The 26,454-nt window shown below is 41.9% G+C and overlaps 1 protein-coding gene across 8 annotated transcripts in view; it reads right to left on the bottom strand.

The window, feature by feature from the left end:
* Positions 1 to 732: 732 nt before the first annotated feature.
* PECAM1 (platelet and endothelial cell adhesion molecule 1) overlaps positions 733 to 26,454 on the bottom strand; it is a 32,177-nt gene continuing 6,455 nt past the window's right edge. Inside the window, exons 8-17 of one of the 8 annotated variants that reach the window (XM_017811941.1) lie at positions 25,666 to 25,947; positions 25,152 to 25,259; positions 24,340 to 24,367; positions 20,739 to 20,809; positions 19,997 to 20,053; positions 18,734 to 18,802; positions 13,773 to 13,829; positions 7,271 to 7,477; positions 7,029 to 7,051; positions 733 to 2,285 (exon numbers count right to left, since the gene is read on the bottom strand). In XM_017811941.1, the coding sequence (XP_017667430.1) occupies positions 7,290 to 7,477; positions 13,773 to 13,829; positions 18,734 to 18,802; positions 19,997 to 20,053; positions 20,739 to 20,809; positions 24,340 to 24,367; positions 25,152 to 25,259; positions 25,666 to 25,947 (860 nt within the window). In that variant the 3' untranslated portion in view covers positions 733 to 2,285; positions 7,029 to 7,051; positions 7,271 to 7,289. The remainder of the gene's footprint in view (positions 2,286 to 7,028; positions 7,052 to 7,270; positions 7,478 to 13,772; positions 13,830 to 18,733; positions 18,803 to 19,996; positions 20,054 to 20,738; positions 20,810 to 24,339; positions 24,368 to 25,151; positions 25,260 to 25,665; positions 25,948 to 26,454) is intronic. The other 7 variants (XM_017811943.1, XM_017811942.1, XM_017811944.1 and 4 more) reach the window with 7 other exon arrangements.

Below are 26,454 nucleotides of genomic sequence, written 5' to 3'. Positions count from 1 at the left end.
TGTTTGAGCTCTAATCTGAGCTTCAGTCTGTTTCAGTACCAGATTCAAGACTTACTTCCCAAATGTTTCCTATGGGATAATAAGGCTTTTTTTGGCACGTGCTCATATCAGGACTTTGGGTCTCCTTGCGTAGCTGTTTACTTCATGGGCCCATTTACCTTGTCTTCACTGGAGACATCTGCTGATCTAATGTCCCATATTTTGAATTACTTTTGTTATCTGCAAGACAAAACAGAAGGGCTTAAGCAGCACACAGCACTCTAAGAAATGGATAGCACACAGCACTCTAAGAAATGGATATGTTTCAGTAGGGCAAACAACTTGTATTAGACTAAATCTAAAATAATTTAGGATTATTCCAGACAAGAGACAAGCTGAAAGCGAGCAATGAATTGTCCCACTGCAGCTCCATCATGCCCAAGTGACATTCTGAAACTTCCCAGAAACCAGAGCATTCCCGAGCTGTGCCAGGGCCTGGGAAGGAGGAGCTTTTACATTTGTACTTTAGTAAAATACTTATGTGAACTCCCACACTGAATTCTTAAAACAATTTAGTGTATTTACCTGCTGCTGAACTCCAGCTCTGAGTGCCTGGAATCACTTGGTGCAGAGATGACAATTCCATATGCAAATCCATATGATGGATCTGTGTGGCTCATCACTAATAAAAAACATCACAGGCATTCCTTTGCAAGTGGTCACTAACATGAATGTGCAAGATCCAGTGCAAGGTTCAATTCAGTTTTCTTTATTAAAATACCTTTTCACATTCCTTATACTAAGGCATTTGCATGGACACTCGTGGGATGCTGAAGGAACATTTGTCAACAGAAAGAGCTGTGAAGTCAGTCAGTTGTGACAGGCTTGTGATACAAACAACATTTGCACAGGGAACAATAAATTAGAGATATTAGCCAGTAACTGGAGCTTGAAAAATTAAACACTTGGAATGAGGATATAAAACCCTTTTGTGTTTTGTGGTTGTTTTGCACCCTTGATGCAATGCTTATAGCAGTAACTATGTATGTATACACAATCCACGGCCTCTCTTTCACTATTTTCTAATGAAAATGAGAACTTTCTTACCTGTGGCCCAGATCTTGTAGTAATTTAATCTGCAGTAAGAAAAGGAGAGCAATTGCAGTGCCAAAGGCCAGCTGGTTACGGGGCTAGGGACAGCATTTTTTCTGGTTTGTTTTATGTTCTTTTTTTAAACTAATGCAGCTGAGATAAACATGGGCTGCAGAGATTAGATCCAGGTCCAGACTGGATCCATGTTAGTGGTTTATCATGCTATACAGAAAAAGGTTAGGTATGGAGTTCCATACTGGAGAAACTGGGCACAAGTATGACTTCAGATCGCTCCTAAAATCAAAGGAATAAGGATTATACATAACAGGATTTTCAGGTATAAACTCACTGACCTGGGTGCAGTATATCCACTCCCTGAAGACCTATCATAGAATCATCCAAAACAACTGTGATGGACAATCATTTCTTGAAGAACCATCACACCAAACTAACCAACAAGCACCAGACCTTTTAAAGGGGAAAAGCAGTTTAGCAAAGAATAAAGACTATTTGTGCCCCTCCTGACAGAAGCACTTGGTAAAGTCTGAATCTCCCAACAGTTATTTAAGTTTTTCGAGCACCCAGAGTTCTCTCTTCTGTCAGGCCCTCCCTGCAGTGAAGCATCCCCAGGGCTATAAGTGAGCTGGCTCCAAGCCTGGTAGCAGTCCAGCTGCTGCAGCACAGGGAGTTCAGCACAAGCTGCAGGATCAGAAAGTACATCCATGGCTGGCCAAGCTGTGCTGAGCTCTGCTCTGCCACAGAAGTGTCACTGATAACCAAGGTAGCAAGTTCAAAGCAAGCTTAGATATTTCTATGTCCTACTGGCATCCCAGTAGTCACTGCACTGTAGAAATGTGCTTCCTCAGCTCTAACTTCCCCTTTTGTTTCCTCAGAGAATGATGAATTGGAGGCAAAAAAAAAGGCAAAATTGCATTAGCAGGAGAAAATAAAAATGAGAACCTGGGTCAGTGGTTTCTAGAGCCACTTTCCTATGAGAATTTTTATTCTCAATTTTTTCCATTAAATGCTTTAGGAACATCTCTATTGTTCCCGCTAAGGAAATAAACTTTGAAAAGAAGAGTCTGGCAAACTCATAAATAACTGCTGCAGAGCCTTTGAAACATTTGCAACATCTTCCATCTTGGCTTGTTTTCTTCTCCCAGCTGATCTTTGAGATGACTGTTCTAAGTAGCATCAGGATGCCCTGATATTCTCTGTTGGCAACAAGAGCAAAAAAGAAGAAAACAAGGTGTGAGTATAAATGTGTCCCTACCCTCTTGCCCCATAACATATTCCTTAGAATGCTGCACAATGAGCTAATAGATATTCACAGTTCCCTGGGGAGATATTAGTATTATCTTCATCAGATATAAAAGGAAATAAGACAGTGGGAGATTTAGGTCAACAATTACAGGCTAGACTGCAATGCTGTTAATCACCAACATCTGCAAGCGGGTATTTACTTTTAAAAGTTGGATTTTTAAGGGAATTGCTGGCACTCAAGACATCTGGAAGTCAGATCTCGTATTTACTAGGAGATGTTCAGCTGCCACAATCAGATCCTCAGCTTCAGTTTGTGAGAAGGAAAACCTTTTCCTAAGGCTGGTGTCTCCCAGGGAGTAACGCAGTGTTCAGCTTTGGGACACCATGTTCCTCCAAGAGCCTGGCTGCTGGGAAGAGGATATCTCCAGCACACAGCAGGGACAGAAACCTGGCACTGGGAACCACAACAGGCAGCGTGCAGATGGAGCAGTCCAGCCAATGGGAATGGGCAGAGAGAGATCCCAAACTTCATTGTTTTCACATTATATGACAGAAATAATTCTGTCCACTGGGGATTCACAACTGTCAAGTCTTTCCTGACATTGGTTGCCAAAGCAAGTCTTCCTCCAAGAAATTTCTAAGAGTACATGGTGGCCTCTAACCTAATAGTTTAGTCTGTCAGCACCGAGGCGCCTCATTCCTTTTGTGGACTTACCCCCAAAGGATTTGCCCCATGAGTCAGAGGCAGGAATTCCTGGTTTATAATTCAGTGTTTATTTCAGAGTATCACCTTGTTTTTCATATCCTGACTGCCTGAAATCTCCCCCCCAATTCTAAATGGACACATCCTTCATCTTCCTTTCCTGTCTGAAACTACTGTGCCATGTCACTGTGCACAGTTAAACACATGCCAGCTCCTCCTTCAGAACTGGCTGTGTTGTGCTGGCAACATGAGTTCCTTTACCACTGAGAAAATACTTTTGGGATCACTCAAGCAAGATGAGAAAGTAGCTGAATAACACCTAAAAATTGCACCAAATGGATGTAAATTGTACAGGTTTCTGTCTCAGAGGGCACACGCTGAGGCTGAGCAAACAGGCAGCTAAAAGTACACGATGTCCTGGCCAAGGCTGCCAGTCCTCCTGCACCCCCAGGACAGAATCACACAAACACACACACACAGCTAAGAGGGAGCAGGAGAGGAGGAGGTATGAAGTCAGAACGTTCTGCTGAGGTAAATTTGACACAATACCAATTAGGATTTGGCGAAGTGGCTATCTCATTGTCAAGATATTTCCTTCAATATGTTTTCAGAAACTGGGACCATTAAATAACTTAGAAAGATTGCCAGCTCTGATTTCAGGAAGGAAACCTCCTCCCAGTTCCTCTCTAAGTAATTCATTTCTTTTGCAAATACTTCCTATGGATGGCATTTAAGATACAAATTTCTGAAACGGAGGAGATGGAGGGAAGCAACCCCCAACATAAAACTTTAGGTTCCTTTCTAAATTACCTAAAAGTCCCAGACATTCAGGTTCAAGGTACTCTGGACTGCAAGTCAGTCACAACTTGTACTGCAGCTGGGCCTTTACACAATTCAAGTAATTCAAACTTAAACTGGTTGCTTTTCTAGAACCTTTCTTGACATAACACAAACATTTTGAATGCCTAACACAAGACTTGCTGTCAGTACACAGTGTTTACTAAAGGCCTGAGCTCAATTTTGTGATTGTCTCTCAGTGAAGATGAAGCAAATTTCCTAGATTTCCCTGCTGGATTATATTTATTCTGGCAGAAACTGTGTAGGGGCAAACGCACAAAAGCAGGGCTGGCAATCATTAAAATGATTTGTTACATCTTCCTACTCCACAGAGAAGAGTGTTTTGCCCGTGACTTCTGGAAGAGCAATGCAGAACTGAGTGTTAACAGACTTTATCTGAGCAGTGGAATCCGCATTATTTGATTTTAGGGAGTAAAAAGGACATCAGGATCCGATGTTGAGCCTCCACCATCATTACTGAAACAAAAAGGCTGCATGTCCTCCCATCTCTGAAAACAGCTCTTACAAAAACACTCCTCTCTGCTGGGGTGTCCTTTGCCCCACACTGCTGGAACATCTATTACATCCTACATAGAGTCAAATTCCACAAGTTTTTTTGACAGGCCACTATACTAAGGAATCCATCTGGCATTCCATGTGATTAAGATGCCAGCTGACCACCTGAAGGCCTCCTTTCACTCACAAAGTAAGGGAGCAGCACATTAAAAGCAACTTCAACTCTGAGCCAAATACTTAATTTGACTATCAAGAAGCAGAACAGCTGGGGAGGAAGTCTAAGCCACTTGATCACTTTATAAGAAGCATTTTCCTTTTCATGAGTAGGATCAACAACCCCTCATTTGGACCAAACCTCTGAGAGACATCACAGTCAAGCACTGTGTGAAAATGAGCTACAGAAAAAAATAGCTTCTAGAAAATAATGATAAAAAGCACATTAGTAGTTCCCTGCCTCTTCTGTGCTGCCTGAAAAGTGGTGAGAGGCAGATAGAGGGGATGGAAAATCTATAACAAAATTCATCTCTCCATCCAACGTGGTGCTGCTTTTTGCCACAGGCTATCTTGTGAATAGAACAGGGCTCTGGTTTTTTGCTGTGTACTTTAAAGCACTAATACATGTTAAAAAAAGGAACAGTTACTATGTTAGTACATGAACAGTGTAGCAAAGGAGGGGACAATGTCTCAGATGTGAACTGAGTAAAGCTACTTCCAGGAAACCTCAAGTAGAGATGTGAAGTGTTAAAAAACTGACTTTTCTTTGGGGTGTTTCTGAAAATGGGATTAGTTTCACAAAGCAGTTTTATTACTTTTCTACTGTTAACAGGAGAATAATAAAAGAAACACAAAGAAAACACTGCCCTCAGCTGACACTTCTTCCTTGAATCTACCATTACCTCATAGATTGTCTGGTTTAGCAAGCTTTAATAGCCCAATTAATTATGAAAGTTATTTACAGGGTAGCCAGTGCATTTTCACTGACTTTTCCATTATAGTTCCATGGAGAGAGATTTTACTCACTTTCGACCACAGGAAAAGAGAACAAAAAAAAAAACTTCATAAAACTTCTATCTTTTATCCCGTGTCCATTATAAATTAGGTAGGCTGTGGAAAAAAGAAGACAAAATCTCCTCCTTGAGCTTACACTGATGTCTGTCACAGCCTTTTCTTGACCATTTTTAACATTGTGTTGGACAGGGACAAACTTTCTTCTGCAAGGAATTCCTGGTACAACCCAGAGGAGGGTTCAGCTCAACATATTTTTAGAAAATCGAGAGCAAAGAATAAAAACAAACCCTTAAACTAAAAAAGACAATGATACTATAAACCCTCCTGGCCTGTTTTAACATGAGTCTGTTTATTGTAAGGCAATCTGTGACCTTCAGTGCACTGCCAGTGTCTGTAAATAATACAATGGGCTGCTTGTGTGTCCCGTGGGATGGGAGTGCTGATGGAGCCTTTCAAAACTCACAGGGATGCCATAAGGTGACGTAGGCTGTGCTATTGTGACTCTTATTTATGGGTCTCTCCTTTTTTCTTTTGAACTACAAGTTCCAAAGTCACAAAGTGGATGGTAGAAAAAAACCCCTGTTCTGCATAGTCTGAGGTTGCATTTGAGAGCTTCTCTAACATTCATAAAAGTACTCCTGAAATGTTAAGTTCCCTGCCTCTGGGATCTCTTGAGAGCAGAGTAACAGCTCATTCAAGACATTCCTTGGATTTTTAAAGAAAATCCATATTTTTTCACTGGCTCCTTAGCACTATGAAGCTTTTTACCACCTACAGAACCTTCACAAAACTCCAAAGCTTTTTAGCTGAGATGGTCCATATATGGATGGTACTATTCTCAGTTCTTGGTTAGAGCAGCAGAACTGACCCAGCCATGACCCAGCAATGTACTCTGCAATAAAAACCTGTTTGCCTTCAAAATTTCTTACACAGTCTCAGTTTAGCAGCAGCCCTTGGAGTCATCCCACCTGCTGCACCAGTGGATGGAAACACATCCAGGAGGAAACAGTCATAAATAGTGAAGTGACTTCTGCAGGTTGGGGTGATTCCTCCTTAGTTTGACTCCTCACACCTTAGGAAGGACCTGCCTTTTTTGGATATCCCAGTCACAGGATGTGTGTGTGAACAGGCACATCCCGAGGAGAACACCCGGCACTGAACACCCCGGAACTGGAACAACAGCTCTGTCCCCAGGGTCACATTAACCAGTTCAACAGTTTTCACATGTAAATCTCGAGTTCCTCAGGTCCATCAGGAACCTGAAGGAAGCAGCAGCCATGCCAACCTTGTGCCATCCTGCCAGCAGGAATATCTGTGGCACATATCCAGAGCTGTGCAGGTGTTCAACACCAATTCCTGGGAGATCGTTATTTGCCATCTCCCTCCTGCACCAGCACCACCAAACACCAGTCCCTCCCAGGGGTTTTAGAGCTGATCATTCTATAAATGTGGGACTGAAAGGCTAATTAAGTAAGAATATACACGAAGAGATTGCCCCTTAGCTGTCCTGTAAAGGTCCTGGGCAACAAATAAGCAATGAAACCACAGCAACACTTGAACATTGTCTCACTAGATACACAGTAATCTCAATCCAATGTCACCACATTTAATTGATAAACCATATACTTACAGAATGCCTGTTTTCCATAGAATCTGCAAAATAAAACACGACACACAAATTACAAAATGGCACGTTGCAGAGTTCTGTGTTCCAGAAAATGCAGGTTTATGTTCTTCAACCTTTTTGTTCACCTTGAAACGATGTAAAATTGCTACCTACAACTAAGCCCAGCTCTGGACCTAAGGATTATCCAAACTCTAGTTTAACCCAAGTACAGGGGTGAGACCAGACATGTCAAAGACCACACTGACCTGTTTGACAGCTTTTTGATTATGGGTTAGAGCAGAAGTCTCTCCTGAGGGTACGAGCTGTTACTGGACAAGAGAGTCTTCCTTTAAGAGGCAAGTTCTCAGGAGCATTATACTTCCTAATCCAGTTCCTTGCCAGGAAAATAACATACTGCAGAAATCCGGTGTAGGATACAATTTTCAGGGCCAAATAAGATCTTGCAAAGATACCTGAAATTTTATTAATAAAAAGTTGCTCATTCCCAATAAAGCCTGAGAGCCAGCAGGCTCTTTCCATTTAGGGTCAGTGACCTTAAGATTAGATCTTAGGGGTTTTTTTAAACAAGTGGATTTAGCTGTTCAGAAGTTTCACAGAACACATTCAATAAATACATATTTGCCCTCTGAAAGGAACTCCAGTTTTAGGAGAGGAGTTCAAGTCTTGTCGAAAGTGCTTTTCTGTTAAGATACTTCACACATGACAAAGGTAAGTGCTGAATCTTGAAGGGTATTTTCTTGGAAAATATATAAAATTCAGTGGAGAAAGGTTGTGTGGAGGAAATTCATCTAATGCTCAAAGCAGAGGGTTTGGACTGGGGCTCTGGGTTAATCTTGCCAGTATTTTTTCTGTAAATATGGGATAGTGTCTGAATCTATGTTTTTTTCTAAGTATTTAGTTTTTAAATAGCAAATACTAACATCAGCCCTCCCATAGGCAGCACACTTCTGTAAATTTTGAAAAGTTCTCTGAAATCATTAAATTAATATTATGCAGAGTATTACTGCCATAACCAGACCTTTATAAAGGTGTTTTAGAGACTCCCTTTTAAGCAGAAGTAACCAGGAAACAGAGGTGAAGGTCTCTGGCACTGCACATTATGAATTTTCTCCAAGACAAGTCTTCACAGAACTATTTGTCCAGGCAAAGGATTAAAAACAGAAGTGACTACAGCACCTTGTACCAGTGCACAAACCAAATTTCAGTACAAAACTGATCTCAATGTTTGGCAAGATTGATCCATATATGTTTAGCCATTTTGACAAGAAACAAAATTAAAAATTACATGGTACACACATAAAAGCTTTTTGTGTCCTGAAAGCCAACAGAAGTGAACAAAACCACCCTTGACCCAGTGCTACATCAAAGCTTGGCTTTAAGTGGACAAAACTATACATCAGGTTTATGAAGTGAGGTATTAACAAGCTGTCATTTAGTTCTGTCACAGTGTATTGTGCTCACAGGAAGGAGGAAATGAGAAATTCTGTGTAAATTCCCAACTTCAAACGACGGGATGTTGGCTGCTCAAAGCTTCTGGGTCACAATGACAGATATTCCAACTCCTTGTTACCTGTCACCCAGATCCAAACTAGGGTGGCTTCCTCCCTGAGTGTCACATCTGTGCCAGAAGAATGTCAGGATCTGTGTCCTGGGGGATTTCTAACAGGCACCAACCAGGTAAACCAGCAGGGAGCCACTAATAAAAGCACAGTGATACAGTGCTTTTCTGATTCTTTGCTGTGCCAATCTTTTCACAGCCTTTCTGTTTCTTTTCTTTTAATGAGGTTTTTTCACTTTTTTACTGATTTTACTGTGATGAAATAGAGAGATTTTTCATTATACTTGGCTTTCTTTTACTACCAAAAAGAGGGAAAGGAGATATGCTGGGTTCTAGTCATATACAAAGAAGGGCAAACAAGCAGCTGCATATTTTGTGAAAAGACTCGGAGCTGAAGGTCTGATACTGATGATTTCTAAAATATTCCCAAGTCTAACAAAGGTGGGTGTTTTTGTGGATTTCTGACAGATTTAAACCCTTGCTGTTGCTTTTAGTTGATGGGATTTTAAATTCAAAGGCCACATTTTTACAAAGGAGTACATTAATAGCAGGAATTTAAGACACTGTCATCTCCACTTACTCCATCATTTCTTGTTGCTACAGGTGATGGAGAAGAGAATATGAGCCTAAATAGCTGCAATTCTTAATCCATCTCAAACCCATCTCCAACCCTGGTGAAAGCCAAGCTGTCAGATCATGAGCTGAAGGTGCTGAACTGCAGGAACACACACACTACACTCTGCCAAGCCCTTCACTGGAGCAGTAGCTTCTAACAGAGGATCTTGGCAGGCAGCTTGGGAGCAGCTCTGACACAGGGCATGCATGAAATTCAGCTTTGCATTGGAGGTTCAAGCAAGGCCAGAAGCTCCCTGCATATTTGTGCCTTACTGAAACCATCTGGTTCTGCCTATTTTTTGGCTGGAGCTGTTGTGAGCATTTGGCTCTGGACTCAGTGTCTCACAGGTCCAGGCTTTGGTCTAGAATGTGTCTAGAAACCTAAAGATCCAAAGAGTTTTTATTTTGGAGAAGGAACAAGTCCTTTCCATAATTTTGGACTGCCTGTGCTCATAAAGCCTGAGTTCTGAACAACACAGTGAATCCCCAGACACTGTGAGTTTTCTCTACACTGGAAAAGGCACCCAGTGGGAAATTCTGGCTAAGCATGGAGGTGTTAAGCCTGAGCTTCAGGAGCAGGAAAGTATTTGAGCAGATTTCCTGATTGCTAGAGCTGATTTCAAATAGTTTGTTCCAAACCACTGAGTGCAATGGGGATTTCTCATGCCTCTTTCCACTGGGATATATTTATTTTTCCATAGTACATTGTTGGTTGCTGTAGGATTCTTTGAATTTCCTGTCTCACTGCTGCAACTGCTTCCAAGTGACCAGTTCACTTTTCCACACTTAGCAGCATAAAGGCTGGCTCTGCATTTTGTTCACTAGATTTCCACTTTCCTAATAAGAAATTAGGAATTGTTATCTTGCAATAAGCACTATAAGCTCGATTCAGTGCACACACAGAGCAGTGCAGAGCTTCTGTGAGCTTTGGGTCTGACACAGAGCAAAGACAGAGTTCATTGAAGGAACAAGAATGTCCCAGTATGTCACAGGAAGTGCCCTGGAAAAATGTAAGGAAATCTGTGACCTGGAGTTGGCTCTTGTCTCCCCAGCAATAGGAACAGAACTGTGCTACCCCAAGAACTGGGATCAGTGTTGAGGGAAGGGCTGGAGCTGAGATAAAGAACCAGTATGGAGATGCTTGGACTTCCTGCCCCTACTGCCCCTTGGGAAGATGAAAGGTGTGATGGAAATAAATCATGTCTAAAAGAGCCTCCACCCACGAGCTGCACTCAGTGTGTGACACATCCTGACCCTCCCTCAGGAAGAGCTGCCAGCCTGCACCTCTGGGACTCCAGCACAGGCACATGGGCAGCAGGGCCACAGAATTCTGTCATTCTTGGCAGGCTGTTGATTTAGGCAATTACCTGTTTTGCTTAAGTTTTGGACTGTCTCAGTTCTTTTTGAGCAAAAAGCAACAACTCCGGGACTGGGCTGGATATTCCTGGCTCACAGTAAACTTTGGCCTTTTCATAGAGCAACCAGAGAAAGCAGTATTTTAAGGAAATTAGTTTATCCTGGTAAATCTAAAAGACTTTTAGAGAAAGGTGTTACTGACCTGACTGGCACTCGTTATGACCACTCCCCAAATTCCCATGGGGATATAAGGTTTGATTTAAAGCCGAGGCTTGAAGCTGCTCTAGGTATTTTACATAAAATACTAAAGTAACAACCTATTGCTCTAAAAAAGGCTTTAAATCAATACCTTGGTGAACTTCCTGAACACTATGTCACTGAATTAAACTAACCTTTTGATAACTGTGCAAGGACAATTTCTTATCTCTGAGACAAAGTGATCAGCACCCTCCTTCAATTCTCATTACGGCAGAGGAAACCCAGCATCCAACTAGAGACTGACATTATCTACAGGACCATTATTTGATTTTCAATCAAAATACACCTGACTAGACTTGAATTTCACAAATTTCCTGCTTTCCCTACTGCAAATGAGTTAACTGCAGTTAACCATGTGCAGGTCTTGCGAGATTTGAAATGTGCATTTGACAGTTTGTTTCTGTCTAATCTCTAATGTAAAACCACCTCCTTAGGCCTGGCACTCAGAACAAGGAAAGCACAGCAGAGAGGATGAGGGGTCTACCATAGTTTGATGGAGGCACTCAAATGAGAGTAACAGAAGACAACACAGCCAGCAGCAGGAGAATAAAAAGAAAAGGAATAATGACAGATACTCAGCATTATCTGCACCATGGATTCATGAATTGGGATAAGGACAAGCAGTAGCTATGGAACTTAAAATACAAGAGTTTGTTACTGATGTGGCATCTGCCTTACTGGGGATAGCAGGGAGAGCTGCCAGAAAAAATGAAAAGGGGAAATGTTTTAGCTCAGTCACAAAGAATTGCATCAGACATAACAACTACTGACAGTGCTTCAGCTCCCTCTCTAGTGGCCACAATTTCTGGAATGCACACACAACCCCTTAAGATTGCCTATGAAGCACTAAATTCTAATTAAAAAACCCCAAACCACAATAGTTACCTACAAACAAATAACAATAAAATGTTACACAGGCCTTAGGTGTTAAATCTGCCAAACAGTGTGGCTGACACCGATTCCCAAACTCCTGTAATTTCCCCAGAGGACACGTTTGTCTGATCCATTGACTTCCTGAAATAGATTGTACTTGTGGGCATTTGCTCAAAAATCTCAAAGAACAGTCAAACACGGTGAAGATCAGAATGGTAAACCAACTTCTGCCCCCAGCAGTAATGTTCAACATCTTTCACAACCGGCATTTAACATACTCATATTAATATAAATTAAAGTACTTCTGAAGAACAGAGCTATTTCCTAGGGATTCTCCACTGCATTCATCCTTTGCCACCTCACAATCACACAGCCTATCACCAGTCCAAGGAAATGTTACATGAACTGTAAGGTGGCTGTCCAGAGCACTGCACTGCTCTGGGATGCACTGCTTATCTCACTGGAACACTTTTCCTGTGGATCAGTCAGGAAAAACAGACGGGATTAAAACAATAAACTGGCCCTATGTTTCCAAGAATAACTGAAATTGTAGAATGTTATGCATAAAAGAGCAGGTGGACTGCAAGATTAAGGGGTGCTTGCAGATGATTTGGCTAATTCAGCTCAGCCTTTCAATCATATCTCACTTTATTGCAGTTCCCACTTTATGGCATTACAGCCTTTTAAGTGCTTTGAATTACAGCTCTGCTGTACCTACCTGGAGTTTAACAGCACAGTTCACAAAACACCCTTCTAGGACATAACACCTTCTGTTGTGTCAAAACCAGGGATGGTGAGAGGTGTGATAATCCCTTTCACACCTGGGCAGGGCAGGAGGGGGTTTATGCAGCAGCTTCTGCAGCTTGTTACAGGTCCAGTTCACACTGTTCCAGAATATTTGTGGCCTTTGGGTTCAGCCCTAAAATAAACTGGTTTTTTTTTCCTCATGGTGCTGCCAGGTGATCCTGCATGAAGGGCCTGGTCCCACCTTAGTGTGAAAGGTATTTGGATTTTCACTGTGAAAAATGAGTACAGCACACAGGCTCAGCACCAAGGATTCTGAAACTCTGTTCCCAGTGCTGTCACTCTCTAAACACGTTCCCTTAAATGAATGACCTAATCTCTCTGTTTATTCAGCTGTAAAATGGAGATAAAAATTGCCCTGTATCTCCTCGCAAGGGAAAATTAAGTAATGTTTTCTAAAGTACTTGGAGACCCTCACATGAAAGATTCCCTAGAGACAGAATTCTGTGTCAGAGCAGGTGGGAAATCCCTTATAAAACAGAAAAAAAAATAGAAAATTAAAACACAACAGTCAAAAATTAAAAATGGCAGACAAAAAAGCCACTTGGTAACATGGATGGGGACAAGATGTGAACAGTTTTGCAGCCCTAATATTTACAAATCTAGACTTCCTAAGACAAAGAGAGGAAAGGAAATCCTTTCTGATTCAGTCTTTGACAAACTATGAAGAAATGCTTTTAACCTACTGCCTCTGAGCTCATGACTGCCACAACATTTATAGTCAGTAATTGCCAGTAAGCTGGTAATGCCCCCTCACACAAGGCTGGGTTAGTGGAGGTGGAAGGGCAGAGTGGCTGGCACTTACAGTCTGAGACAGTTTTTGATGGCTATTTTTTATGGTTATTTCATAACACATGACAAACATGCTCAATTAAGAGACAAAGTGTTGCTCATGAGCACTTGGAGATAACACAATATATCACCCTAATCCCTAATGGGTTGGGGATTCAGCTCTAATTCAGATCCAGAGGTATGGCCCAAATGCTGAGCAGGTACAAAACAGATGGGCTGATGAAGTAGATGTTACAAATATTAATCCCACTGCATTAAGCATCACTGATTTATGAGGAACCATGAAGGTGTTATACAATCTATCAACACCTGTGATTTTGTAGCTGCACTTCAGTATGTTCCTGTGTGACTTGCATCTCTTTTTTTATGGCACTTTATCTTCTAAATATTCAGGATAAATATTGTCTTGGAAAATATTCAGTCACAAATTTATCCCTAATCTCCTCACAAATGCTTCCTTTAAGTGTTTTATTTTTCACTAGCTTACTTACCATTATTAGCTTTTCTGATTTCACTATAAACTGTTTCAGTCCCCTTCTGTACAGGAGCTGGAAAATGTATTGGCACAGAATCAATTTATTTTCTTTTTTTCTTTCTTATTTTTTCTTATTATTTGCCTTATGAAAAGCTCCTTAAACCAACAGAACACACTGTTTTACTTCCAGAGGAAGTAAGTTACACAAGCAGCAACGAGCCTGTGGAGTCTGTGTGAAAAAGCAAGTACACTCCCTCCCCAAACCCAGCCTGCAAGGAACTGAGAGGGAGATGTCTCTCCCTCTATATAAAAGTGATGATAAAAATCTGCTTCCCCTTCTAAATTTAACATTTTAATAATCTCCTTTGAACTCAAATCGATACTGCTTTAATTTTACAGAGACATCTACCACTAGAGAACGGTTTCCCTGGAACCCTTTGAAGAGCTGCTTCAAGTTTTTCTAAGGATTTCAGGATCCAAGACCTGAGGTGATCTATCATTTGGAAGATGAACTACACCCCCTTTTTGGCAACTAGCCTGATTAAGTCTTATGGGCACAAAAAAAGAAAAAAATCTAAATTGCTGTTTGTGAAATGTCTTAGAAGGGTATTTTCAGATTTCACACTGCACAGCTTCTATTTAAGGTTATCTGGGAAAGGTCTCCCCTCAGCATGGAGGGCTCTTCCACCAGAGCACTGAGATCAGATGGACACAGCAGGAATGAAGGCTCACAAGGCTGGTGGAAAGAATGGAAGTAAAGACAAAAAGCAGACAGAGAAGGTTTGTGCCTCTAAGGACACAGCTGGGGTACAAGTGCAATGTTAGTCTTTCCAGACCCTTGGGTTGACAAATAAAACTCTGCTCTTGGGTGAGAAGGAAAGCAAGAAGCTCTTCCTTTTTTCCTGACATCTGTGAGAACTTATCCACAGGGTTTGATACCAAACTAGAGACACACACAGGGAAGGGGCAGAGCCTCGTCTGAAGGCCTGAAAACAGCAAGAGCTCAGTTTCTCTCTGGTCAGCAGAAACTGCAGGCGAGCAGGAGATTAGAACAATTTCCTGGATTTATTGCATGGCTGTAGTTTAAAAATCCCTGGGCAACAAAAGTGCATTTAAAACCAACTTTCTTCATTTTCTATAAAGGCCTATGCTGGCAGGGTCCAGTAGCTTGCTGTTCATAGATCTAAAAGTGTTTCAGAAACACTCATTCATTTCAGTTAAACTGAATCTCTTAGAAAGCCTCTGAATTCTATCTATATCACCTCCAATTTCTGTGGACCTTCAACAAACCAAGAGGTTAGATTTTTTCCCAGTTAAAGAAAAACAAAAGTGGTTGTTCTCTCTCTGCAAGAAACTGGAAAGAAAATTCACATGTACTTCAGCTATTAAAAACCACCCCAACACTTAAAGAATTCAGACAATGACCTGCAGTCAGAGTCAGGACTGTTACTGTTCTGCATCACTCTGAAGAACCCAAGTGTCTCTGGCACCACATTCTGATTTCCCAAAGCTAGTTTCATTTTTTTTTAAATTCTGTTCAGCATCCTTTAAACGCTGGGAGCTCACACATCAGAGTTGAGTTGCAAAGCTGCTGTTAATTCAAATGCCAGGAGGAGTTACACTTCCCCAAGTGTTTAATCACAGCTTTCGAACTCGCAGCTTTGGCAAGAACCTTCTTTGCAAAATAATCTGAAGACCTTCAGGCACATTTCATCTGCTTATGGGTTACTGCTTAAATGATCAGTTCATTTGCAGTGAAGTAAGGAGTAATCTTGTCAGAATTTTAACAAGAGGTATTTAATTTTGTTTGGGACTCTTTTTTAGCAGATTACAGTCCTAAATCTACCCCTATTGACTCTGTGGAAAGATTTGGTTGGAGGTATTTCCTTAGCTTGCTTTTTTTTTTCCCAGACCCATTTAATTGAATTGTGATATAATGCCACTGCCCATGTTATTTCCTTTGTTAATCTTCCAAAAGTCGTCTCAGCACTGAAAAAATGTGCCAGGAGAAATTACTTGAACGATTTGACATTTTGTTCCCACCAGCTTTATAATGTTGCCACCCTGCAGATAACTAACCAGATATAAAAGTAAAAGAAGGAGCATGTTCTAACTCAGCCATGATTAGAGGTTTCTCCCTTCTCACTTCAGGGATATTTCCTAACCTTACTTTAGCCCCAGCCTTTGTTTTTGCTGGGATTAATAATAAGGGGTCTAAATCACCTTTCCATCTATTTGCACAATTAAGCTTTAGAGAAGAAAAGCACTATATTTTTGTCAAGCATATAATCTCCATAAGTATTCAATGTAATCATTCCTCAGAATTACCACCTCTTTAAATATCAAATTACCATTCCACTCTGGCTATCCCAAATAAGAGCTGGACTGTGTAGCCCCAGCTCTACCTCCTATTTCTCTTGCCTTTTCATCCCTACTTCAAAAAGCAGGTATCAAGTTATTCCCACATGGAAGTTCTAAAATAAAGCAGTGAAATTTTACTTCTAGCACGTGACAGGGCCACTCCCTGCCAGTAACACTGTAATGAACCCTGGTTTTTGATCCTGCAGAAGCACAGTGCATATGAAGTTCTTGGTGCATTAACCTATTCACCATTACACTGTGTTAAAAAGTATTCCAGAAATGACCAACTAGTGCAGACATGACTGGAAAACCAGGGTGAAACCAGTGGTTTCAAATGTAAGCAATTCTCTACTGACAAAGACAAGATATACATCCTTCTACAATAATTTAAACTTGTTTTGAGGTGACATTCAACTGTTCCTGCTTCCCAAAAGTGATATAAAGGCTGGAGTTACAATTTAGATACTGCAGCATCAATTGCAGTAGTCTTTCACAATACACAAAATATGATTCTCCTGCTCCTGAGATGAACATTAGTACTGACATGGACAACAGTGGCAGGAGGAACAAATGATTGGGAAGATAAATTAATTTGAGGTTAGTCCTGAGAGATCAAAGAAATCTGGAGTTCCTCAAAAGGCTGAAGGGGTCAGATGCTCTGTGCAGCTGCTGGATGAGATATGTGTGCCCAGAGAAAAGGTGTGATTTGCTTTGTCTTCATTCAGAAAATAGGAGGAACCAAAAGGGGTGTAACAGAGGTTTGGAGCAAGGGGATAATCTTAAAGGTCTGTTCCCTAGGAAGGGTTGGTCATACCCACAGACAGACATGAAAGAATATTATGCTTTGAAACAAAACTTTACAATAACACCAATGTAGCAGAAATATCAGTGGCAGTCCCGTGGCCAAATTCTCTCTGTGGGTGTACACGATTATTACAAGGGAATATTAAGAAACTTGGCTTTGTTTCTCTTTTCCCAAGAATAAATCTCATCCTGTTTTCATTGTGATAGGCAGTGCAGAGCTGAAAGGATTAACATGGCTTCATACAGCTCCTTCTATTCAAGCAGCATCCTCGAGATGCTCTCAAAGACTAACACATTAAATACTTGCAGTCCATTTACATAACCAAAGCATTCATTTGGGAAGCATTTAACTGTGCCCTGGGGCAACAAAGCAAATCGATTAGGGAACTATTATCACATCTCTGTATACCTGAAGCACGGTTCAGTCTTACAGAATCAATCAGTGTTCTGTTAAAATAATCTGATCTCATTTACACGGTATATTAAATATTATTTTATGGTTTAATAGTGTTCAGTCTACAGAGCACAGATACTATCTTATTACTCAGTCTGATATACAGGAATAGTGTTATATATAAATAACGGGAGCAAAAGTCTACTCTTAGAGATGCTGATCTTGCATTTAACAGGGCTTTTAATTTAAATAATCATGCACCATCGTATCTTCTCATTCTACACCACTGTATTGTGTAGTGCACATTCTAACACAGCTGGAACAACTAATTATTAGGCCTATTCTGAAAAAGAGTCCAACAACTATGGTTCTTCAGAGCAGAATTTAGCAGAGGTGGATAAATAGCATGCTTAGGACACAAGGAAAACTCTGTGATGAATGATGTCAGGAAGTGAGAGAAAGGAGAGGAGGACTGGCTGTTCGGGGACAGCTTGAAGGGTGAGCACTTTTGCCCAAACATCTGTTTTACCAACTAAACAAACATGTATTTGGTCCCTGAAATCAGTGACTAGTCCTTCCTACCAGGAAAAAGGAAATTCATCTGTTTCTTCCTCAGTCTGCTTCTCGTTCAGCTGAAGCAAAGAAGCTGGAGCAGAGCATAAACCTGTCTGGTGGGGCTTATTCCCTCCCAGCTACTTGGAACTTGGAGGTTTAACAGCTTTCAACACAAGGCCATGACGGTATCAGAGTTCTCCAGATGACACAGAATGATTGCAGTGTGCATTTGGGTGTTGGGAATAAATTAACTTGGATATTTCTCCTTCAAGGTTGCAGAGACATGTACCTGAGGTGTGGTTACTGTAACCACAGAACTGCAGGGAGGAGGATCAAGTTATTTGGGCATTAATATCCTCATTTCTCTGTTTAAGGGGACACAAAATTCAGGATGGTCTCCAGGCCTCTCCAGACTGAGAGACTAAATCTGTGCTGGACTCTCTTCCTTCTCTATCACAAGTGAATCACAGCTTTGACCCTTCAACCAGTTCCTTTATAAAGGAGGAAATTCCACTGCTCTCTGTTCTCTCCATTATCTGGGGCTAACCTCACGTGGCTCTCAGTGAACCTGGGCTCTATAACAGGGATATTCACAGCAGGCTGCCTTCTGCTCAGAGCCACAGCTCCACACAGACCTCCTGTGGGTGGGAATGGGAGGATCCCAGGGGCAGGAGGGCTGCAGGAACAGCAGCATGGTTGGCATCACCAGCTGGGTTAAGGAGCCACTGGCAGGAAACTGTCACACACAAAGCACAACCTGCTCTGACACTCCCAGGTGCCAATATCAGACCAGTGCCAGGGAGGAGCAACATTCCCAGAGCTGCTCCCAAACATAAACCGAAGAGGTTTGGACAGTTTATTACCTCTGTGAGGATCAAGCGTTGATACTTCAACTTCAGTGTACTCCACCTCAGCACTCTCAAGGTCAGGTCCTGCCCCAAAAATATCAAGAAGATGTTTCTTTGTAGGACTGCACGCTTTGTTTGAGCTGTGGGCCTGATCCTGCTGCCACTGGAATTAATGGACAAGTCCTCACTGACTTTGGTAGGTGCAGGATCAGGCCCTACTTACAGATGTGAGTTACTCTGCTAAGAGTTTCAAGGCCAACCCATTCCTAAGGGTCATCCCAATCCAAAGGGCAGTAGACGAGCTAAAGGCAGATTTCTGAAACTGGGGGACATGCAAATTGTGCCTAAAACTCTTACTTTCAATGTAACACCTTCAAAAGTATCACAACACAAATGGAGCAAGGAATTATCTCAGATTCTCCCATATTCCTCCTCCAGCTCCTCTTTATTTCTCTCCCTGCTCTTACTTTCTCCTTGTTTTCTGTGGCTATGGCAGGACACTTCCCATTCTTTCCTTACATTTAAACTCATCTTTAAGTCTTTCCTGGCCTCCCTTATCACCTCTCATTCTCCAAATTTCTGCTTTTCTTTTTTCCTCCTACATTTTCTTCCAAGCACTCCATAGAACATCTGGAATGCAACTAATCTTCCTCCTCAAGATGCTTCTCTGCCACAATGCCCACAGAAAGCTGGATCTACTAAGGCTGCTGCCTGACAAGTCCTGACTACCTGGACACAACAGACACAAGAAACAGCTGCTGCCTTCTACTCTGTTTTTTTCTTAGGGTGGAGATGGTTTTCCACCAGATTTCTGTAAAAGTTGGAAGAAACCACGACAGTCATCCAGACTGGCATCCTGCAGAACTGACTTGGCAGATTATTTTATTCAGATTTCACAGTTTATTTTTAGATTTAACGCTTAAGAATTTCAAGGTCAACCAAAATGAAGAAAGGACAGAGAAGTAAAAGAAGCAGAAATCTGTAGAAAATATCTAAATATTTGTTATACAGAACTTACAATTTTGAGTCTAAGTTGTATTTTTATACCAATCCAGCACAACTAATTACACTTCATAATGCAGGTTGGCAAGTGGGTCCTATCAGTGTCATTTTGTGCATAAGAAAAAGAACTGAGCTCAGCAAAGGAAAATCTTCCCCACTATCAAAGAGAAAAAGGAAAGGGCTGGACATATCCAATCCTTGTTGCTACCATTAGAAAACATCATGACTTTCAGTTATAAAATAGTTTAAAAATCTATTGTTTAAGTATGAAATTACCTTTACTCTCATCTGTTGATTTCATGTGATTTTCACTATCTTCAATGTAACCTGATCCTAAAATATTAAAGCCAAAGTTGAGCTGACAAAATGTTTATTGAGGCCAATTAAATAAATGAGTCACACAGCTGCAATTCCTATTGTCATTATCAGTATTTTTATATGAGACATTGCACTTTTGGTTTCACACCTAAGACATTCAAATAACACAGGTGGGAAGAATGTGGCTTTTTAAATAATCAGCTAAAAAGCACCCAAGGGGTAATTTTGTTTATGTCCAATACTCTAAACAACATCTCCACCTATTTTGGTAAAGTGGGAATTTTGAGATCCTGGAATGAAATGTGCCCAGTCATGGCAAGTTAACACCTCTGTCCTGTGGCCACATCACAGGACCATGTGCCACAACTCCAATTTTCCTCTCTGCAATAATTTTCTTGCAGCTGTGTCAAACCCAGAAAGTAATTTTCTTTTACCATGATTTCTCCATCTGTAATACTGTCAACTGATTGCCTGGGAGAAGTGTCTGAGCAGAGTTATAAACCAATCTTTGTGTGAGACGTGCTCATAAAAACTGTACAAAGACAAAATGACAGAAGATACTTTGGAGAATGTTATTGGTATCCCTCTGTATTCCCCTAAAAATTGGGCCTTATCCAAACAACAACTATGCAAGTCCAAAACTTTCAAAAAATGTTTAATTTACCCAATTTATTAGCAGTCTTACAGCAAAATGTCCTACCTGAATAATAGTCTCCATCATTGGGCTGTCTTGCCAGTTTTTCACTTGTCAAGTTTGCAGCCAAGGCTGAACTGAAAAACAAACCAATAAAAGTTGATGTAATTATCCCAAATCAGTCAATAACATGATTCTGTGCAAAGATCAGTCACTGTCTATGCTGACTGCCATGTATTTTTAACTACTGAAGCTATTGAAAATTTTGCCTTTGTCTTTAAGAGAAGCACCAACCAAATTTAAGGCAAAAAATGTTCCCTATTGCATTATTCTTCTTTAAACCTCTGTATTTTCAATCCATTCCATGTCTAAATGCATTCAAACACAGGCCTGACATTCTCCTATTTCACTTAGCTGGCCTTTTTTTCTATTTTTAGAGTATTTCCTCATCCTGTTGTTGTGTAAGCAGGTGGTACATGAGGCAGAACCATCTATTGTCTGCAGGTGTGTGCCATAATGAACTACACTCATATGGAGGAAGGCCTTTAAACAGAAATACTTCATCATTATTATAACAGGTCGTGGTTTAATCCCAGATGGCAGCTCAGTATCACACGGCTGCTCGCTCACTCCGCTCCCCTGCCTGTGGGATGGGGAGGAGGACTGGAAAAAGGTAAAACCCATGGGCTGAGATAAGAACAATTTAATAACTAACTGAAATAAAGTTAATAATAATAATAGAATGAAAAGGATAGAGAGAGAGGAATAAAACCCAAGAAAAACAAGTGATGCCCAGCCAGTCCCCGAGCAGCGACAGCACCGCCCCGGTGCGTCGTTGTCACAGGGCTCAGCACCTGCTGTCCTTCAACCTTCAGCAGCCCCACAACAGGAGGGTCCTCTGAGACACGGGACAGGGGAGGTACTTCATTTCCTCTGTCTCCAAGGCTGCTGTACTGAAAGCCCACCACTACTCCTTTGGCTCCTTGAAATCCCCTCTCCCGAGACAGTTAAAGCCCCTGGAGCCTCTGGGCTACTCAAATGGGAGCTTTCTGCCACACGTTCCCAGTCAGGCTGATTTCAGCCCCCAGTACAGTCTGTTGGGATCCCTCTCCAGAAATACAACTGGGTTCTGCCCCTGGACAGCCTCATGGCATCAGGGCACACTGTGCACCAGTACCTGCTAGAGCCTTATACTCCTGGGGGGCTGATGTTCCAGGCATCTGATCCACGTGCTCCAGCAAACAAGGCTGTCCCTCTTCTCCACCTGGTGGAGGCAGAGCCCCTCTAGTCCTGGTCATAGGATTATCCATTTGCTTCTTGTAAAAACAGGTTAGAATTCCCTTCCATAGAGTCAGGAGTAAGATCAGCCCTTCCACTCTGAGGAACTGCCCATTGCAGACCAGAACAGCAACTTCCCTGGAAGAACCCCCATTTGTGATTTTCCCTTGCAATCCATGTACTCTCTAGGGTCCAGGTAGAATTTCCATCCTGCTTCCTCACGTCCTCTCTGGGGTCCTCACAGGTAAAACCACAGAGTCCCCTGTGGTGTGAACCCTCTGCATTCTCTCTCTGGAGCAAAAGGACACTTACTGTTAATAGCTGAGATACTGGCCTGTACATGTGGGATTAGAATCTACCCGCTTTGAGTTGCTCAACCAGCTTCTCCACAGCAGAGACAAGGGAGGAAGAGAGATTTTCTCTGTGCTGCTGGGTTGGTGAAGGCACTTCATCCACCAGTGGTGCCTCTTTGTCTCTCCAGGCCATCACTGCCAGTGAGTTGGTGTATGACAATGGTGCACTCTGGACAAGTTTCTGACACATGGTTTGTGCACATCAGACTTCACCGGGATCTCTGAGTAACCCTGTGTTGTTTGGGTCACAATAAATTATCTGTAATTCCCTCAGGTACTGGGTACCTCTCTCCATCATGGTCCACTTGCCTGGGTGACACAGAACATCTTCCTTGAAGGGATACCTTTCCTTCACACTTGACAAGAGTTGCCTCCAGAGGCTGAGGACTTGTGTTGCTCTTCCAATCACCTTGTCAATGCACCTTTCCCTAGAAAATGATCCCAGCTGCTTGGCTTCCCTACCTTCTAATTCCACACCACTAGTCCCATTATCCCAGCATCAGAGCAGCCAGGGAATAATGTGCTCACCTGGATGATGGTTGAAATCTTTCTGCATATCCCACAGCTCACTCAGAGATATGGATTGAGGGGTTGCTTCTTGTTCTGTCTCTTCCTCCTGTTCCTGTTATGGCCCCGCTTCGTCCTCCTTTATTAAACAAGCTCTCTTTCCTGCCCATTTCTCCTTGGGAATAGGGGCAACTGGCACACACAGGGGTTGGTCCTCTGATTCAGCTGCATCACCCATCAGTGGGTGAGTACTCACAGGCTTTGAGTAGCCAGGGATCGAGTAGCCACAGTGTCTGTCATGGCCACTGTGATTGTTGTGGGAGTTGGAGCAGCCCCAGTGTCTGTCACAAGGGTTGGAGTAGCTGCAAATAATTGCTCAACCCTAAACAGACCTGAACCACATGCTGGTTCCTACCAATAGGACCACACTGGTTCCAACACCCCAAGTCGATTCAAAATCTTCACAATTCTCAAATGCTTTTGTAATTAGCCTGGAGAAGAAAGGGAAGCTGTGGGAAGCTGTGTCCACAGACTGGCTCTCCGAGGAGAAAGGGAAAAGTGTAATTATGGATAATTCCCAATAGGTGTCTCCCCAGCACACAGGTGACGGTGGCGCTGAGGACACGATCAGGTGAGTGATGACCAGCGATTCCATCGTATCATAAATCAGTGTTACAAAGCAGAACAAAACAATAAGCTCAGCCCAGGCCCCAATGGCAAGAAACACAACAGGGAGTACAGTGTTCCCTGAAAGTGCAAGTGAGGTGTTCGGATACAGCTCCGAGAACAAGCACAACAACTCTAAGAGCAAATAAATCAACATCATGGTAACTGGCTATTAAACTCTGATGAATGCTTGTAACAAATTTGTTTCAACGTGCACTGGTCAGATCTCGTTTTAACTCTGGGTCCCACTCTGGACTTCAAAAAGGACTGTCATGGTTTAACCCCAGCTGGCAACTGAGCACCACACAACACCTCACTCACTCTGCCCCAACCCATCCCGCCCCCAGTGGGATGGGGAAGAGGACTGGAAAAAGGTAAAACCCATGGGTTGAGATAAGAACAGTTTAATGATTGAAATAAAGTAAAATATAATAATAACAACAACAATATCCACAATAATAATAAAGGAAGAGAGAGAGGAATAAAACGCAAGAGAAACAAGTGATGCCCACTACAATTGCTGACCACCCTGTGCCCGATGCCCAGCCCACCCTCCAGCACTGATCAGTGTCTCCCAGACAATTCCCCCCAGTGTCTACACTGGCCATGATGCTCTATGGTGTGGAATGTCCCTTTGGCCAGTTTGGGTCAACAGTCCTGGCCATGCTCCCTCCTGGCTGCTTGTGCACCTGCTCATGGGCAGAGCATGGGAAACTGAAACGTCCTTGGGTTAAAGTAAGCACTAGCAACTAAAACATCAGTGTTATCAACATTATTCTCACAGTAAATCCAAAACTCAGCACTGTACCAGCTACTAAGAAGAAAATTATCCCAGCCGAAACCAAGACAGTAAGACATCTTACCCAGACATCTCCATGGATGGTCCTTTAGCTTGACAGAGGAAAAAAAAAAAGCATCTATTAGTAGATTGCACAAGTAAAGAATTTGAAAGTAAAGATCAAAACAAAAATATAGCAATTATTTACTCATGTGTGAATAATTTCTCCTGGCGATCACAAAATTAACTACCTCACACATTATGTCCTGTTTATCTCTGAGGTCCCTTAAATGTCTCCTTCAGATAACCTAAGATCCTAAACCCCAGATTTTACCTTGGCCAATTTAAGCAGTTTGGACATCCAGATGCTTCAAATTTTCCCAAATAATTTGCAATATACTGCATATCACAGGATAAACCAGATTTACTTGTATTCTGAAAGAACAGGATCTGAAAAAATACCTTAAAAGTGAAATCCCTAAACAAAATCATATTACAGTGTGGGAAGGAAAAAGAAACAACCCCACAACCTAATAATCTAAATTTATTTCATGAGGACTAGAGAGGCACCTCAATTACACCTGAGCTGGGACTCCAAATCAAATTGTTATAGCTCTATGAGGGATCAAAAGCCTCCTCAGGCCCTGTCTGCCTCTTCATTGCACAGGGCTGGATTCCAGACCTAGGACTGCATCTGCCCAATGTACTTGGAAAGCCTCAGCACATTTGCAGCTTAGTTTGGGTCACCTGGCATTTCTAAGCAGATTTTTAGGGTTTTTTTAATTGTGTTCAGTCATCTCTGAAGCCTCACCCCCACAACCCTTTGCTTCTGACACAAATGCAGGTTTAACTGGAAAACATTTGTCGCCAAACAAAGAGAAGGGAACCATTCCTTACCCTTTTTCTTCTTACGCAAAAACCACCATAAGGCAAGTGCTCCCGCTCCTGCAATGGTTATCAGGACCAATGCAGCAACGACTCCTTTCTTCCAAGCTGCCAAGATGACTGGAAATAAGAAAAACATGTTTAAGAGAGTATTTACTGTGATAGGCCAACATTACCAAATTCTGCAGTTCCTGACCTTTCATTTTACTACAAATCAGCCTTCTTACACCCCAGGGAAGAACTCTGAGGGGACTTGCATGCAAAGTTCACTAGTGAGCCTCTCCTTTGTGACCAAAACCTTAGCACAACAATGGGTTGGTTTCAATTTGCATCTGGCTCCTTTGGCTTTTGAGCATCCCCTAAACTTTTCTCTGTAAGTTGGACAATCTCTGTTTATAAAGGGACCTCTCTGTTCAACATCTGACAATGGTGGAACAAAAGCAAATAAGGGAGTTACACTTAGGAACATCCCAAATGAGATGACCTCACCTATCATGAGGACCTGGTGGGCAGTTCAATGACTCACCACTGATGGTTATGGGCTGGCTCCTCACATCCACGTTGGCTCGGTTCGAGGCCACGCAATAATATGTCCCCGTGTCCTGCCTCTTCATTGTTTCCTTGTGCCACATGGCTCTGTCTCTATGTTCAATTTTTTCAAACAGAAGAACCTCATTATCAGTTTTTTTAAAAAACCTGAACAGGATTGGCAAAGACCCTTCTTTCACAGAGCAGAGAAAAGCAATCTCACTGCCATCTTCCACTTCTCCATATGGAACACTGCCCAAGCTGGCATCCCTGACTGGCACTACAGAGGAAGGCAGAAAGAAAGCAAATATTAGCACTATTTGGAATAACTTTGATGCTAAAATATTGTGCTGTAGAAATGCTTGATTTAATGCTTAGTTAAACAGAGACTGAATGCACAGTATTAATCTTCCCAAACACTCTCTGAAAGACATCATCCTCTAGTAAATATTTTTATACACCCAGAAATAGAGAGGGCATGACAAAGAAACAAAGCAGACACAGGAGGAAATTATATCCATTCCACAGAGGTCAGTCAGCCACTTTCCTTAAAATCCTTTGGATGCCACTCCAGCCTCAGCCTACGAATTATTTCATTTCCAGAAATAACACACTCAGTTGTTCCATAGTGTAAATAATGATGGTCCAGTTTATGCTTTCATAGTTATCTAGAGCTGTGCTATTTTATGCTGTGTGGTAACTGTATTCTTGTACCCTTTAATATACAACAGTCAGTATCAGCAGGTAATGGATCGAGTCCTCCAAGGGCATAAGCCAGTCCCAAATT

Source organism: Lepidothrix coronata, unplaced genomic scaffold, assembly GCF_001604755.1.
Source record: "Lepidothrix coronata isolate B3197 unplaced genomic scaffold, Lepidothrix_coronata-1.0 Scaffold34, whole genome shotgun sequence".
In the NCBI taxonomy this organism is placed as follows: domain Eukaryota; kingdom Metazoa; phylum Chordata; class Aves; order Passeriformes; family Pipridae; genus Lepidothrix; species Lepidothrix coronata.
The sequence above is the reverse complement of the archived record's forward strand: the minus strand, read 5'-3'. Positions and strand labels throughout refer to the sequence as shown.